Genomic DNA, 17,328 nt, shown 5'->3' with positions numbered 1-17,328 from the left:
TCTCTCTCTCTCTCTCCCTCTCTCTCTCTCTCCCTCTTCCTCTCTCCCTCTCTCTCTCTCTGTCTGTCTCTCTCCCTCTCTTCCTCCTTCTCTCTCTCTCTCTGTCTCTCTCTCTCTTTCTCTCTATCTCTCTCTCTCTCTATCTCTCTCTCTCTGTCGCTGTCTCTCTCTCTCTCTCTCCCTGTCTCTCCCCCTCTCCCTCCCCCTCTCCCTCTCTCTTCCTCTCTCTCTCTCTCTCTCTTTCTCTCTCTCTCTCCCCCCCTCCCTCCCCCCCTCCCCCATCTCCCTTCCCTCCCTGATCTCATTGGCCTTCATGCTTGCAGACAGTGCTGCAGCTTTGTGCTGCTCCTGCTATTTTTCAGACCCCTGGGTATGTTTAGCTGCTAAAGACACAAAGGCCAGGGATTGAGTCAGCTCATCCTCTGGAGATGAACTCCTTCCAGCCTAAAAGGGTTAAAGCTCTTTGTGCCTCTGTCCCAATCCTCTATAGACAAGACAGTGATATATTTCAAACTGAGCTCCCCACCTCTGTCTATTTTTGCCTGTCACAGTCCCTTGGTGGCCTCTTGTGTAATTTCCAGCATCTGGACCTTGGTTTATCAAACTTGGAGCTTTCTGTATATATCTTCAGAACATTCTTGTTGTGTGTGTGATGAAGGCTCTGGAAGCCTGGTTGTGGCAAAGATCTCATTACTGGAAGCCTTCAACCTCCAACCGATGGCTGACTGGTTACACCTCAGGGATGTTTTAGAGGGATTCTCATTCAAGTGTGAGCTGGACAAATGGCCCCCGAGGCCTGAGATTCTATGGTTGTGTACTTCTCTGATACTGGTATCATCACCCTTGTATTGGACACCTGTGCCTTACTGAAAGACACGGAATATAACCCAGAGGCAAATATGATCTGATAAGGAAAAATCTTGAAAATCAGGGGTTTCCTTTGGAATTTGGGCTTGTGGGCCCTGGAGAGTAAAGATTTAGGAGAGCCGCCTTTCACTCTACTGCTTTCTGCTTGACATCATCCATCTATGCCCCAAGGAACCTCTTCATTCATCATCCTGTAAGATTGCTTCAACCCTGGAACCCATACCTCATCAGTGCCCCTGCTCCTGGGGCTCCTCCTTCTGATTGGAGAGGGTAGAGTTGGAGAGCTCCTCCTGAACCTCCATTTAAAGGGGCTCCTGGCCAGCCACTCTTCGTTTCCCACCTACTTCGCTACTCTGGACACAATCTTTCAAGCACCGTCTCCTATTCTCCCCAACCCAGCTTCCTTTGGGCTCTGCCTTCTTTCTTTATGTCTCTCCTCTCCTCCCTTCTCCACCCCTTTTCCTTTCCCTTTTCTTTCTTTTTTTTTAATTCTCAGCATTTAGCACAGTCCCATCCACATAGTCAGTGCTTAATAAATGTTTATTGACTGACTGACTGGCTAGGAAACTGGTTGGTTAGTTAGTCTGATCTGTGGCACGTCTCAAAGGTATTGAGTTTCAAGTGGCCTTCTTTTTTGCCTCTCACTTCTCCTTCTCCCTTTTATTTTCCTCCTTTAAATGCTCTGATTCTCCGTGCTGTAGATGTATGAAGAATTGTAAGCGTGGTAAATACAACAGCCCATTTTTAGGCTGAGATTTTAGAAAACTGTCAAGTGTGTGATGGAAATGGGATTTTTTTAGTTTAAAACATTTTTAATCTTGAACTGAAATGCTGAAAAAGTGCTTCCATGTACAAAGTAAAAGACAAAATAAGAATTTTAAATGAACCCCCACCTCTTTGCTCCTTACTGTTTGCTTTAATATGTATATTTATATATATTTATGTTTAATATATATAATATATATGTACAAGTATTTGACAAGTGTAAAGACTCAGCCCATTATTTTCAAAACTGGCCTGCTTGTCTGTAAATTCATTTTTCTTCAATGACCCTCCTTTTTTCTTTTTTTTTCCTTTTTTCACACCACTGTCAATGCTCCCTCCACCCCAAATAGTAGCCACCTTGCAGCCAGTAAGCATAGTCAAGCAAGGCAAATTCATACAATGGGCATGTCCAAAACTGTATTATCTCTTCCACAACTTGCGTCTATCATCTCCCTGTCAAGAAGTGGCTGACATGTTTTATCACAGGTCCTCTAATGAAGTGGTTTGTTGTTGCTTTCATCCCAGTTCCTGTGTCTTTCAAAAAGATTTTTCAGTGTTGTTATTGTATATGTAAGAATGGGGGTGGGGTGGAACTTCATGTGTGTCAATCTATTACTCCACCCTACTTAAAGTAACCAGATGCTACTGCCTGGATAAAGGTCAAGTGATAAAATCAATCAGTCAATCTATAAGCTAGTTGTGAATGAGGCCTAGACATCTTTATTGAATCTATCAATCAGTTATAGACTTTAGGCTAAGTGTATCAATTAATCAGTTTAGAAGACTTTGAAAGCTATTGGATAAAAGGCAGTGTCTTGCACCAAAAGTGTGTTAGTATTGGCTGAGAAAAGTTGATTATGCCCTGTGGGTCCTCGGTAAAATAGCAATCCAGTTTGGAATTCCAGGATTTAAATGTCTTGTAGCTTAGTGGTCTAGCTTAGTGGTCAGAGTTTCTAGCCAAGCCCCAAGGAAGGAATCATTTGTAGGGGGAGGGGAGAGAAGAAGAGCCATGGCCTTGACCTTAGTCTCAGTCTCCTACTCCTCCCCTCTTGGTTAGAAGAGGACTTTGTGAATTTCAGAGGGTGAAGGATTTGGGGGTGTACTATTACCATCCTGGTCCTGGAAGAGTTGAGGACAAAATAGACACATTGCAGGAAAGTGGCTTTTGAATTCTGTAAGAAGTCCAGCAGAAAAACTGTCTCCTGCCTAAGGGGAACATCACAAGTACTTGCAGCACCCCGAAGCTCTGAGTTACCCCCTTGTCAATGTCTCTAAGCTTGAGTCCCCACTCTGTATGTATTGTATGTGTGCATCACAGAATTTGGTGGGTGGGTGTTTCATACCTACTACTGTCACTATGCTACCTTAGTAGATATCGCTTATTAGAAACTGATTAAAGATTGCTTGCCAGCTTGGGAGGGGAAAGAGGGAGTAAAATTTGGAATTCAGAATCTTTCAAAAAATGAATATTGAAAATTTTTTACATGCAAGTAGAAAAAAATAAAATAATATTAAATAATTTTTTTTAAAAAAAAAGAAGCTGATTAAGTCTGGATAACTAATTACTGTCAACTTATAATCATGGGGGGAGGAGGAGAAGCATACCAGTAAGTCCACTAAAAGACTCTTTTCTTTCCTTTCTTAAAACCCTCCAAGTAGAACTAATGCACTGTCACCCAGGTCCTCTGTTTTTCTAAAGTTAAATCAAGTCAACTAATCTCCTGTCAAGACACTTACTAGCTGTGTTACCCTGAGCAAGTCACTTAACCTCTGTTTGCCTCAGTTTCCTCATCTGTAAAACCAAGATAATAATAGCACCTACCTCCCATGGTCATTGTGAGAATCAGAGGAGATAATAATTATACGGCACTTAGCACAGGGCCTGGCACATAGTAAGCATCATATAAATGCTAGCTATCATCACTATTATTGGTATTATTTCAATGAGCATTTATTAAGTGCTTGCTATGTAACAGATACTGCGCTGGCACTTAGGATTACAAATAGAAGACAAAAGAAAGACAGTCCTTGTCCTCAAGGAGGTTACACTCTAATGGAGAAAGACAACACATAAGAGTGAGCTGAAAAGCAAGGGCTGGGGTGGGGTGGTACTCTGATGTAGAACCTCAAATCCCTAAATACTTTTTGAGGACATTAAATTTCTCAAGGGACACTTGCTTCTTCTCCCCCATTGGAGTATCAGCCCCTCTCTCAAGTCTTGTGTTTGCATTTCACAGTTTCTACTCACCTCTAGTCTTTTCATCAGACATTCTTCCAAGTCCTCCATTCCATTAAAGATCCACTTTTTCGACCTTTATGGTTATACTCAGTGTTGTAGGGTAAGTTATTCTTGGTTGTATGCTTTTATCTGTTTTCATTTTGGAACATCCTGTTTTAAGATCTCCTCACTTATCGTACAAGTTGCCAGGTCTTGTGAGAGTCTGACTATGTATGGTTCCTTAGAATTCTTTTACAGTTTGTAGCATCTTTCTTTGATGTGGAAGCTCTGGATTTTGGCTATGACATTCCTAAGTTGTTCTTGGGACTTCTTTCAGGAGATGCTTGGCAAATCCTTTCTCTTTTCACTTTGCCCTCAGGTTCTAATAGAACTGGGCAATTTTTATTTATGATTTCTTGAAATATAGTGTCTAGGATTTTTTTTTAAGTCATACTTTTCAGAGACCTCATTGATTCTTAAATTATCTCTCTTTGACCTGTTTTCCAGGTCATTTATTTTTGATAACATAGAATTTATATCTTCTTCTGCCTCGTCAATCTATTGATTTTGTTCTAATATTTTTTGCTTCTCGTGGAAATGTGGATTTATGTTTTTCCATTCTAATTTTCAAGAACTCTGTTACTTTGGGAAGATTTACCACTTTCTGTTCTAATTTATTTGTTTTCCTTCCACTTCTGTACACTTGAACTTTAATTTTTTTTAATCCCTTGTTTCATTTCTCATTCTCATGGAAAATCCCATTTTTTCCTTTGAGTCTACTTGTAGTTGTTATGGAATGTTTTTTTCTTCCAGGTTGGATTTTTTGGTACATCTGATCTCTTGTAATTCTTTATAGTGGTCTGTAGCTTCTAGTGTGTACTCTTCTCTCTAGCCTTAGTTCCTGGACTGGGAATTTGTGCTAGGACCAGGCTCCATCTTCTGCTGCCTTTTGGATGGGGTGGTTGGTCCATATTGGTCTCAACCTGGGCCACCTAGTTTCCTATACCAACCTACACATTAGTGTGGAGTTAGGCCTCACTTTATCTTTGAAGTTTAGAGTGCTAGATTTTCAGGCATCTTTATGGCATTCAAGGACAGAGTCATTAAGGATCTTAGCCTGGGTGCTCCTTATTGGTTCAAAGGTCCCCGGTATGGGTTTCCAACTATCCCAGGACATTCTCAGAGGATTCCTTTGCTCTTTCTTCCCCCTGAATACAGAGCCTTGCAAGTGGCACATGTAACAGCTCAACTCTGGTCTTGATGAAAGGCTTAAGGTCTTGTTTGCCCGTGCTAGTTTTTCTGTGGCTCTCTTTCACGTTGTCCACAGGCATCTTGTTGACTTTTTTGTGCAGTTCTGTGGTGGAAGAAGTTGTTTTCTGTAGTTTCTTGTTGGATTTCTTGATCATTACTAGGCCTGGTGTGATTTTTAGATTTTTGTTGGAGTGGATATGTAGAGCTGGCCAGCTGATTGAAATGTGATTTAGAAGCAAACGGTCAAGTCCACAGGCATTTTAAATTAAGCTTTTACTCTATGCCAGGCACTGTACTAAGCTCTAGGTTTACAAAGAAGAAAGATAAAAGCAGTCCCTGCCATCCAGGAACTCACATTCTAATGGGTCACTTTTCACCTCCACACAGACGAAAGACTTTAAAGAATGGTTAAGGAAGGGGCAGCTAGATGGTGCAGTGGATAGAGCACCAGCCCCAGGGTCAGGAGGATCTGAGTTCAAATCCGACCTCAGACACATAACACTCACTAGCTGTGTGACTCTGGGCAAGTCACTTAATCCCAATTGCCCTCACCAAAAAAAAAAAAAAAAAAGAATGGTTAAGGAAGAGAGATTTCTGCAACTTTAATGATAAATGAAGGTACTAAAGAGAGTCCAAAGGAGAGAAATCTAAATGATTAGAAACTTGTAAAGAGACCATACAATGAATAGTTAAAAGGAACTAGGTGTAATTGGGGGGAAAATAAAATATTAATAAATAATTTTTTAAAAAGCAACTAGCGTTAGTTGGCATGGAGGAGAGAAGAAGGCTGACTTAGTCTTCAAGGATAAAACTGGTGGCGGTACGCTGTCCCCTAGTTTCCATTTCTTATGAGGACAAGACAACTGAATTAGCTGTAAGTGAGGTTTAGGCTAAAGCTAATCATAACTATTGTGAGACATTGGGACATGATACATGGAGTGTATATGGGGGGAAAATGACTGAGGGTTTGGGGACTTTGTGCATTTATTTGGCGGTGTTAATGTTAGACTGAAGATAATAAATTGAGCATTAAGTGAGGAGATGGGACCAAGAAAATCAAATTGAGACGAGGGGCAAATAAGGGGTAGATGTGGGAGTTAATTGAGGCTGACACCATGAAATGACCCTTAGAGGTCATCTATTCTCCCTCCTTCCCCAGTAGAATGTAAGCGAGTTGAAGGTAAAGACTATCTCATTTTGTGTTTGATTAGTAAATGTTTGCTGAATTGAATTAAATATAGTCTGACCACTTCATTTTACAATTGGGAAAACTGAGATTTAGAGGGAAGAGAGGAATTCCTCAGGATTACACAGGAGTAGAGAGAGGCTTCGAGCCCATGTCCACGTCTTCCCGCTGTCTTCGTCACCCTGCCTTTCAGAATGAGCCTGGAAGCTGTTACTCTGGGGCCAGTGGTAGTACGGAGTAGAGTTATATACTGGCATCAAAGGTCAAAGCCAGAAAATAGTAGGACCAGAGTCTTAGTGGATAGACAGGACTTAAGGATCAGAGATCTAGGCGAGGAGACTGGGAAATAAAAAGATGAAAGACCAAGCAGGAAATTTGAGCAACAGGTATAAGCATCACCAGTCTCAAAAAAAAAAAAAGGCATTTTCTAATGCCTTACTGCTGCTCAGGTGCTTTCCCATGATTCTTGTGAAGGTAGGAACCCATAACCAAGCTTAGGTGACCTGGGGTTAGGTAAAAGATAAGTGAGACTACCTCATCGAAGTAGGGAAAGGTGAGAGAGAAGACGGTCAATTCCTGACAAATGGTGGGGAAAGAACCGTATAACATAAATACTTTTGATTGATTGATTGATGATGATGATGATGATAAAAATTAATATTTGAGTCTGGACCTGTGATTTCATTGTTATTGAATATCCCAGGGTGAGGAAATTCCCTCCACCAACAGATCTACAACTTACAGTCTTAGAGACGTACCCGAGAGAGTATGAAGTTCATTGAAGAGTGTGACAGCAGCTATTTCATCATGACTATTGGCCAGGATGTGGCCCTCATAGGTTCTATAGCCTAGTGGAAAGGATTAGCTTTTGTAAATAACAGGAGATGGGGAAACATGACTTGATCACTATAGTCCCTGAAAGGGTGGGGTGGGGTGGCATGGTGTGAGAGGGAGGAGGTTCAAAGTTTTAAATGTCCACGCAGCAAGTGAACCCTGGTTGCACACCATCTTGGCAGTTTGTGGGCAAACCTCTTTGACCATGAGTATGATTGCACCGCTGGCAGCTACTTCCTCTAGTTCCTTCCCTTTCCTCTCCCTATCGGTATTACCTCAGCCTTACCCTGGCTGAGGTTAAGTAGGGAAGATTTCATCACAGCTCCTTCTTACCCTCCACTCTCCCTCTCCTGGTTTAGGGGACAGCTGAGACATTGCAACTTGAGAGTTAATTTCTTGGGAGGCCAAAGGCTCAGAGGGGATGACAAGTTGTCTTTCTCTCCGGTCATCCTCCTGAGGTGGAGTGAGGATAGAACAGGATTCTCCAGGCTTTGCCTAGGAGGTATCCAGTACAAGAGGAAGAATCCATTGGACTTGAGACCTGCTGTGAGTTCTGTATTATGAGCCTGGGTCCTCAGCCCTGGGCCTCTCAGAAGATGCTTGTGTTTCTGGGTGACTGGAGTCATTCATTTTCCTGGCCGGAATCCTGTTCAACTGGGCACTCGCTCAGTCCAGGCCTGGGGCTGCTGGAGTCACATTCCTGGCTCCAAAGGTGAGAGAGTTGGCAAGCCTGTAGGGATTTGGCAACTTCTCAAGCAACCTTTGACCCTACCGTGTCCCAAGGCTAGCAAGACATGCTGTATTCTTTAGCAATAATTTTTGTTGGCAGCCAGTTGGCCACTTTTAGGTATGATACTGAGTTCAAGTTAAGAGCAGTAGGTTGGGAGAGTTTAGAGACAATCTTGATAGTGACAATCTTTTTTTCCCTTTTGTTGTGGTTCAGTTCCGTTCAGTCAGTCCTGTCTGACTCTTTGTGACCCCATTTGGGGTTTTCTTGGCAAAGATATTGGAATGGTTCGCCATTTCCTTCTCCAGCTCATTTTACAGGTGAGGAAACTGAGGCAAACAGGGTTAAGTGACCTGTCCAGGGTCACACAGCTAGGGGTCTGCCATTTCCTTCTCCAGCTCATTTTACAGATGAGGAAACTGAGGCAAACAAGGTTAAGTGATTTGCCTAGGGTCACACATCCACTAAGTGTCTGAAGCCGATTTGAACTCAGGAAGAGGAGTCAGTTCCTCACTCCAGGCCTGGCTCTCTGCCCAGTGCACCACCTCCATGCATTATGGATTCTAAAATTCTTCACTGCAGAACCCCATCTTCATGAAAAGATTAAAAAAAACTCCTTTGGTGATAGGGAACAAGGCTAATCTCCCTAAAGCTGGGGCTCTATTTTAATTTAATATACACTAAACATCTACCACGTGCCTGGCACTGTGCTAAGTGCCATGGATGAAAGACAAAAATGAAACAATTCCTCCCCTCAGGGATTTTAGCTTTCATAGGTAAATACACAATATATACAGTGTAATTGGGGAGGGAGGAAGGCTCTATCACCGGGAAGAGTTTTGGAGGTGGCATGTAAGAGGTTGTGCTTGAGCTGAATTTTGAAGGGAACAGAGGTGGAGGTAAGGACGGAGTGCATTCCTGGCTTGGGGAATGGCCATTGTTGAGGGCATGGTGATGGAATGTGGTGTATGAAGATCAAGTAGATCAGTTTGGCTGAAACCTGAAGTGTGAAGGAATAATGTACAACGAGCCTGGAAAAGTAAATTGGAGCCAGATTGTAAAAGGCTTTAAATGTCAAACAGAGGAATTTATATTTTATCCTACAGGCTATGGGAGCCACTGAAGCTTTTTGAACAAATTTATTTCCTAAAATGTGGTTTAGGGAGCCTGAAGGGATCAGGATCCTCTAACATAGAACTCCAGGGGAGGTAGGTACCAACTATGGAGGAAAGAGTTAGGGAGAAGAATGAAAAATGGGGGAGAAGACTGGGGGAAGGGAAGGGGACTGAAGGGGGACATTCAGAGGGAAAAGGAGCAGGATCTGAGAGGTGTTTGTGTACACCAAACAGGATGAAAAATGAGATTCTGGAAACATGGTCAAGTTAAGGCAGCACTCACAGGAGGCATGATGGGAGAGGCAAATTTAAAGAGGAGTTGTGAAATTTGAGCCCATGCCAAAAGGAGCCTTTCTTTAGGAAGCATCTGAAAATTGGTGACCTGGAAAATCTGCCCTGAGGGCTTGGGTTGGGTTAGGATGACAGCAGAAAACTTGGCTTCGTCTCCTATTGGGTTACCACCCTTTTTACGGACAGATGGTAATACCTAATTACCTTAGGTAATACCTAAGCTGCAGTTGCTGTCCCTTCTGCCTTGTGAGATGAGCCTTCGAAGCTTGGTCCCCATTGGCTTTGTTGGAGACTTAGACTTGACATGGAGGGCTTTCCTTCTTCTCAGACCCAGGGTCATTTGGTCTGGCAGCCTAAGGCACATCTCGTACACTGGTTTGTTAGAGATGTCTGCTAGGTGTAGATAAGGCTCAGTCTCAGCAGCAGTCTTGGGGAGGCAGGTGTCATGTTGCGACCCAGTGGACCTGTCTGGTTCTCTAGTCTGACTTGTGGCTGTTTGTGCTTTTCAAAAATATTTTATTTTTGTTGATGTCTTTTGTTTTTACACCATCCTCCTTTCCAAAAATTTCCTGTCACCTTCCCTTCCCTTGCAAGTCATACCTTATAACAAAGATTTACAAAGAGAAAAAAAAAATCCTCGTTCATCTAGTACAAGAAATACATCACACTTCTGTCCTTAACAAAAAACAAATAAAATGAGCATTTCTATACACATAATAGAAGAGAAAAAGATTGAAAATTTAACTGTACATCTTTGATATCTACAGCTTGCTTTTCTTTTTAAGTATATAATACATTCAATATGGCCTATAAGGTCCCTTCTAACTTTACATTTATAATCCTGTGATTAACCCTATATAACTTTCAAAGCTGTCCTGCTTACTTGTGATTCCTTCTGGCCGTCCTGCTGCTCTTTTCTGTGCATTAAAAATAAAATGCTTCAATGCACTTCTTTTGTTTGTTTTCATTTCCTTTCTTTGTGAGCAATCCTACCTCTAGCTCTCTCTCAGGTTTCTCTTCAATATTGAAGAGAAAAACAAAACCCTTGTAACAAATATGCATAGTCAAACAAGACAAATTCCCACATTGGCTATGTCCAAAACAGAGGTGTAATTTCATCACCTCTCTGGCAGGAGATGGGTCCCATCTTCATCATCAGTCCTCTGGAATCATTGTCAGTCACTGCATTGATCAGAGTTCTTAATTCTTTTAGAGTTGTTTTCCTTTATGACGTTATTATTGTGCAAATTGTCCTCCTGGCTCACTCATTTCACTCTTCAGTTCATACAAGTCTTCACAGGTTTCTTTGAAACTGTCCCTTGCACCATTTCTTCCAGAACAATAATGTATCGTAGTGGATGGGCTGCTAGGCTTGTAGTTAGGGAGATATGAGTTCAAATTTGGCCTCAGACACATTACTAGCTATGTGATTCTGGGCAAGTCAGTTGGCTTTTCTCAGCCTCAGTTTCCTTGTCTGTAAGATAGGGATGATAATGACACCTCCCTTACAGAGTTGTCATGAGAATCAAAAGAGATAACATGTATAAAGAACTTGTAAACCTTAGAGTACTGTATAAATACTAGCTATCATTATCATATTCTAATGTATCCATACACTATAATTTGTTCAGCCCTTCTCCAATGAATGGTGATCCTATTTGTTTCCAGTTCTGTGCCATGTGAAAAAAAGCTGCCATAAATATTTTAGTATGTATGAATCCTTTTCCTCTTTCTTTGATCGCTTCAGTGCAGAGAGCTAGCATTTCTATTTCTGAGTGGAAAGGTACATACACAGTTTATCAGCTTTGTTCCAAATTGGTTTTCAGAACAGCGGGACTCATAGCTCCACCCATCAATAATTTATTATGTGCCTATTTTCCTGAAGCCTCTCCAACGTTTGTCATTTTACTTTATTGACATCTTTGCCAATATGATAGGTGTGAAGTGGAACCTCTGAGTTATTTTCATTCGCATTTCCCTAATTATTGGTCATTTGGAGCGTTTTTTCATATGAGTCTTGAATTTCTTGGTTCTAGGATTTCTTCCTTAGAAAACTTTTTGTTTGTAACCTTTGACTATTTATGTACTGAATGGTTTTTGTTCTTATAAATTTGAACCAATTCCTTATGTATCTTAGCTATGAGACCTTTATCAGAGAAACTTGCGGCAAAGAATTTTTCCCCTAGCTGTTTCCTCTCTAATTTGAAGTGCATTGCTTGTGTGTATGAGTGTATGTGTGCTCACGCATATGAGTGCATCAGCTTTGTCTGACAGTATATGTCATATTCCACACCCATAGTCCTCCACCCGTGCAAGAGAGGGATAGAGGTGCATTTTCTCAACTCTTATGTTTGCTCTTAACAGCTAGATGAGGAAGAGGAGCGGAGGAAAAGGCGCCGGGAGAAGAACAAAGTAGCAGCAGCTCGATGCCGGAACAAAAAGAAAGAGAGGACAGAGTTTCTGCAAAGGGTGAGTGTAGTAGGCTAGTCAGAATGGGGCGCTCTTCTCCTTGAGAGCAAATAGGCAGATCTCCAGACTGGCAGAAATGTCCAAATATGGGCAAAACCAGGGCAATACCTACTTATATCTACTAAAGCTACCTTGTCCCCTTCTGATCCATACCCTCACTTGCTCCTCGTTTCCCATTTCCCACCTTCCTATTGCAAGAGGACTGAAATAATCCCCATAGCCATGGATCCCCGTGGAAGGCCATTGGAAAAGAAAGAAAAGTAGAAGTAATTTCATTTATTATAAACTCACTGTTCCTTAAAGTCATGGCCCAAGTCTGTTGTTATCTTTGTATCTCTCCCAGAAACTAGCCCAGACCATCTTGTGCAGTAAGTGCTTAATAAATATTTGTTGAATGAATGAATGAATGAATGTTTTTCTTCAGTGCCTGGGCTGATTGGCACATGCTACTTTGAGTGGTTGGCTTAGAGGTTAATACTATCCATGTTTGTGGTTGTTGAACTCCAGGTAATAAGGTCAAGATCATAGCTTCCAGAGGGGTATCTAGGGTGGGGTCAGTAGAGCTTTGCTCAAGAAGGAAATTTTAAAGGGTGCTAACAGTCTATTTATTGTTCAGTTGTTTCAATAGTGTCTGACTCATCGTGACCCCATTTGGGGTTTTCTTGGTAAAGATACTGGAGGGGTTTGCCATTTCCTTTTCTAGCTCATTTTACAGATGAGGAAACTTAGGCAAACATGGTTAAACAACTTGCCCAGGGTCATACAGCTAGTAAGTGCCTGAGGCTGGATTTGAACTAAGATCTTCCTGACTCTAGGCCCAGCACTGTATCCATTGTGCCACCTAACTGGCCCATACCAACATAGATACAATTTTGGGGGAGTCCAAACTTGGAATTTCATTGATGTAGAGAATTCCTACTATAGAAACTTGCTTCATCAATGCAGTCTTAGAGAGTTGCCTGACTTGCCCGTGTTCATGTGACTTCTGTGTGTCTGAGTCAGGACTTGAACCCAGGTCTTTTGAGTCCAATGTTGGTCCTCTATTCACTGTAGATAGCTGCTTCACAATATACAGTGCACATGCATGCATCAGAGTTACAAAGAGAGTGCAGTAAGGTCTGTAGGGGAGGATTGTTATCATTTGGTGGACCCGGGAAGGCTTTCTGAAGGAAGTTTCATTGGAGTTGGGTCTTAAAGGGTAGTAGTAATTGAATAGGGGAAGAGGGCATTCTGGACAAAAGGAATAATGTGAGCATATACATGGAGGTATGAGAGTGTGGAATAGATTCAGAGTTGGAGAGCACTCCAGTTTGGTTGAAATAGATTGCATGGGGGCAGTGAGGTGGTGCAGTGGCTAGAGCACTGACCCTGGAGTCAGGAGGACCTGAATTTAAATCTGGCTTCAGAGGCCTACTAGTTGTCCACTGGATGTACTAGCTGACTGGCAAGTCACTTAACACTGACTGCCAGAAAGAAAGGAAGAAAGAAAGAAAGAGAGAGAAAGAAAGAGATAGAAAGAAAAAGAGAAAGGAAGGAAAAGAGAAGGAAAGGAAGGAAGGAAGAAAGAGACAAAAAGAGAAAGAAAAAGAGAAAGGAAGAGAAAAAGGAAGGAAGGAAGAAAGAAAGGAAGACAGAAAGGAAGGGAGGAAGGAAGAGACTGCATGACAAGTAATAGGAGATAAAGTGTTGTCAGCTGGAGACTGGCCTTGAATGCCAAGTTAAGGAGTTGGAACTTTATTTAGAAGGGAATAGGGAGTAACTGAAGACTTCTGAGCTGTGAAGTGACCTGACCAGATATCTATATAAGAAAGATTGCTCTTGGGGCAGCTAGGTGGTGCAGTGGGTAGAGCACTGGCCCTGAAGTCAGGAGGACCTGAGTTCAAATCCGGCCTCAGACCAAACACTTGACACTTACTAGCTGTGTGACCCTGGGCAAGTCACTTAACCCCAACTGCCTAAGCAAAAAAAAAAAAGGAAAGAAAGATTGCTCTGACAGTTGTATAAAGGATGGATTGGAAGAGGAGAGAGAGTGGAGGCTGAAAAACTCGTTAGATGACTCTTGCAACAGGAAAGTGAGTGTCAGGGGGAGTGAGGAAGAGAGGACAGATGCCAGAGACAATCTGAGAGGTAAAGGAGGAAGAGGAGTCAAAGATACAAGGCTATAAACATGAGGGATGGGTGGAGGTGGGCACACTCATATACTGCTTTAAAGTTTGTAAGGTGCTTGAGATGTGTTATCTTCTTTAGCCCTCATACCCCACCCTGGGAGGCAGGTGCTATGATTATCCTCATTTTACAGATGAGGAAATGTATAGGTTAGGAGACATTAAGTGACTTGCCTTAGAGTCACATAGTCAATAAAGTCTGGGGCAGGATTTTGAATTCAGATCTTCCTGATTCCAAGTTCAATATTCTTTCCACTGTGTCACCTTGATAAGCTTAGAGAGAAGTGTAATGCTCAGATTTGAATATGTTGAGTTTAAGTGCCTTCAGTGGCAGATTATGTGGGATGAATGTGTGAATTAGGACCAGTGTTCAAATTTGCATGCTGAGGGATTCCAACTTGACCTTAAAGGGATGACTTCCTTGGGCTAGCTCTTGTACCTGCCATTTAACTAGTAAACCAACTTATAATATTCCAGATCTAGACTCTCTTCCCCTCCCTTACCCCATTTACTTCAGTCATTTTTTCTTTTCTTTTTTTCTTTCTTTCTTTTTTTTTTTTGGAGGAAATCAGGGTTAAGTGTCTGAGCTAGTAAGTGTCTGAGATTGGACTTGAACTCATGAAGATGAGTCTTCCTGATTCCCAGCCCAGAGCTCTATGAGCTCTTCTTAAACTGTGGGTTTCTGAATGGGCAAAGACCAAAAATTAATTAAAAATCAAACACGTAATGAATCCAAGGTGTTTCTGGTGGCATTTGCCCATGTTGCATCATGTAACTTCACTGCAGTGTTGGTTCTGAACACAAAACATGTGCACCTTGCACTGTGCATGCCCTCAGGCCATGAAACAGGAAAATAGAATGGAAAAGGGGGTCAGAAGTGGAAAAAAATTTGAGAAGCCCTGCTATCCACTGTGTCACCTAGCTGCCCCTCAGTCACCTTTTCTAACGCTGGGATCACTGACTTTCTTGAGGACCTTGCAGACTGTTGCCTATTCTCTTGCCCACAAGATAGATTTGATGTCTCCTTTGGAAATAATTTCGCTTGATTTAAATTTCTAATGCCTTGACTGGAATGAATATGCAATTATAGAAAAGAGCTGTGATTTCTTCTGCATGAGAAGTCCTGCTTTGGGAGCTCCCTCCATCAACACAAATCCTACCTTCTATAATCCTTCTTAGGAACTTGTCTGAGGCATTGAGGTTAAGGGACTTGTCTAGTGACTGCCTCATTAGATTGTGAGCTGCTTGAGGGCAGGCACTGTGTTTTACCTCTTTTTGTATCCCCAGCACTTAGCACAGAGCCCAGCACATAGTAAGATCTTAAAAAATGTTTAATGGTTGATTGATGAGGGGATCATAGTAAATTCTTGTTTGTAGAAATTATAGGGCAAGTACTATTTTTGTTATCTGCCTTTGGATTTCCCCAGTGCCATATATGTAATTTGCCTTAATAAATATTTGTTTGTTTTATATAAAATATTTTTTATTCTGAACTGAAATGACAAAAACATTTCTAAGCACACAGCAGAATACAAAAAGAGGATTCTCTATGAGCATGTGAATCTCCATTTCATTCCATTTGTGTTTTTTTAAGTATGTGATAAATTCTATGTATTACCTTCAAAACTGTTCTGCTTATCTGTGCTCCCTTCCAAATTTCCTTCTGTTCTCTTCTGTGCATTTAAAAATATTTCAGTAACCATCTTATTTTTGGCATCACCATTGCTTAATTGAAAAACAAAAGAAAGAACGAAAACCTTTGTAAAAAAAAAAATAAGCATAGCTGAGCAAAAGAAATCCAGACAACAACCATGTCCAGAAATATATGTCTCTTTCTGGACTTTGTGTCCATCACCTCTCTATCAGGAGACAGGTAACACGCTTCATCATAGGTCCTCTGGGGGACATGACTTGTAGGGTCACGGGTAAGATCTGAACTCTAATCCGTTATACTATATTCCCCCTACACAGACTGCATAACAGTCAAAAGTAGGTATTTTTCCTTTGGGGGGTTTGCAATGCTTTTTCTTTTTCTAAGTTTCTGAGGGCATGTTCTACAGGTTAACAGGAAGGAAACAAGCATTTATCAAGTGCCCAGCATGGGTCAGGCATGGTGCTAAGTGCTTGACAAAGATTGTTTCATTTGACCCTCAGAACTCTGAGAGGTAGAGAATGGCTTCACAGAATCATAGCATCTCAGTAGGGGAGGGACTCTTCAGTCAGCTAATCTAATCCCCGTATCCATGTCTTCCGGAAAGATGTCCCCCACTAGAATGTAAACTCCATCTGAGCAGAGATTGTTTTTGTTTCTCCAATGCCCTGGCAATATTAAATGTACTTTATTAAATATTTGTTCTTTCACTGATATCTCTGCCTGGGTGTTTGACCAGCACCTCAAACTCAGTACGTCCAAAAGCAAGCTCATCATCTTTCCTCAAAGGCTTCCACCCTGATTCCGGCTTCCCTATTTGGTTGGTGGGTCCGCTTTTCATCCTTCCTATTACCCAGAAATGACACCGTACTTTGATTCTGTGATTCTTTCCTTTGTCTCACCTCCTGTACCCAATCAACCAGTCGCATACCCAGTCAAGCTGGTTGGTTCTTCCTCTACAGCATTTCTTGAATTCATCACTTTCCCTTCATCACACTATACATACCTTAGGCTTTTTAGTTCCCACAGTCTGGCTGTCTCCTGTTATCTTACCCTTAGTTCTCATTATTTCCTTTACATTTTGGCCAAATTGGACTATGTTGTTGTTCAGTTGTTTTTCAGTCATGTCCAGTTCTTTGCGACCCCCTTTGGGGTTTTCTTGACAAAGATGCTGGAGTGGTTTGTCATTTCCTTTTCCATCTCACTTTATAGATGAAGAAACTGAGGCAAACAGGGTGAAGTGACTTGCCCAGGTTCACCCAGCTAGCGAGTGTCTAGGGTCAGATTTGAACTCACAAAGACAAGCTTTCTTGGCTCCAGGCCTGACACTGTATCCGCTGCACCACCTAGTTGCCCTATATTGGGGTATAAACCTTCCCCAAATTCTACATGCCATCTCTGCCTCTAGACATTATTAGGATGGGCCATTCCCCCATCCTTAGAATACATTCCCTTCCTCATCTCTACTTTTCAATATCCTTATTTGTATGACTTGCCCCATTCACTTACCCCTCATGGCTCAGCTCAGTTGCTTTCTCCACTGTGAAGCCTTCTTGGTTCCCTTTCCAGCTGAAAGCGTTCTCTTCTCCCAAATCCCTACAGCATTTTGTCTGTGTCTCTCTTTTGCCCCAATCACACCCTACCTTGTACAATACTTATCTCTGAAATGTGCTGCATCCCTTCCCTGCCCCTGGTAAAAAAAATTAGAGAAAGATAGATATAGATCTATAAGTATCTATAGATCTCTCTCTCTCTCTCTCTCTCTCTCTCTCTCTCTCTCTCTCTCTCT

At 41.8% G+C, this 17,328-nt stretch overlaps 1 protein-coding gene across 1 annotated transcript in view; it reads left to right on the top strand.

Moving 5' to 3' along the window:
• The window catches only part of JDP2 (Jun dimerization protein 2), a 68,515-nt gene that overhangs the window by 42,721 nt on the left and 8,466 nt on the right, over positions 1 to 17,328 (top strand). Inside the window, exon 3 of the mRNA XM_027844624.1 lies at positions 11,619 to 11,723. Within this exon, the coding sequence (XP_027700425.1) occupies positions 11,619 to 11,723 (105 nt within the window). The remainder of the gene's footprint in view (positions 1 to 11,618; positions 11,724 to 17,328) is intronic.

This window comes from Vombatus ursinus, unplaced genomic scaffold (assembly GCF_900497805.2).
Source record: "Vombatus ursinus unplaced genomic scaffold, bare-nosed wombat genome assembly UNPS02014945.1, whole genome shotgun sequence".
In the NCBI taxonomy this organism is placed as follows: domain Eukaryota; kingdom Metazoa; phylum Chordata; class Mammalia; order Diprotodontia; family Vombatidae; genus Vombatus; species Vombatus ursinus.
The sequence above is the reverse complement of the archived record's forward strand: the minus strand, read 5'-3'. Positions and strand labels throughout refer to the sequence as shown.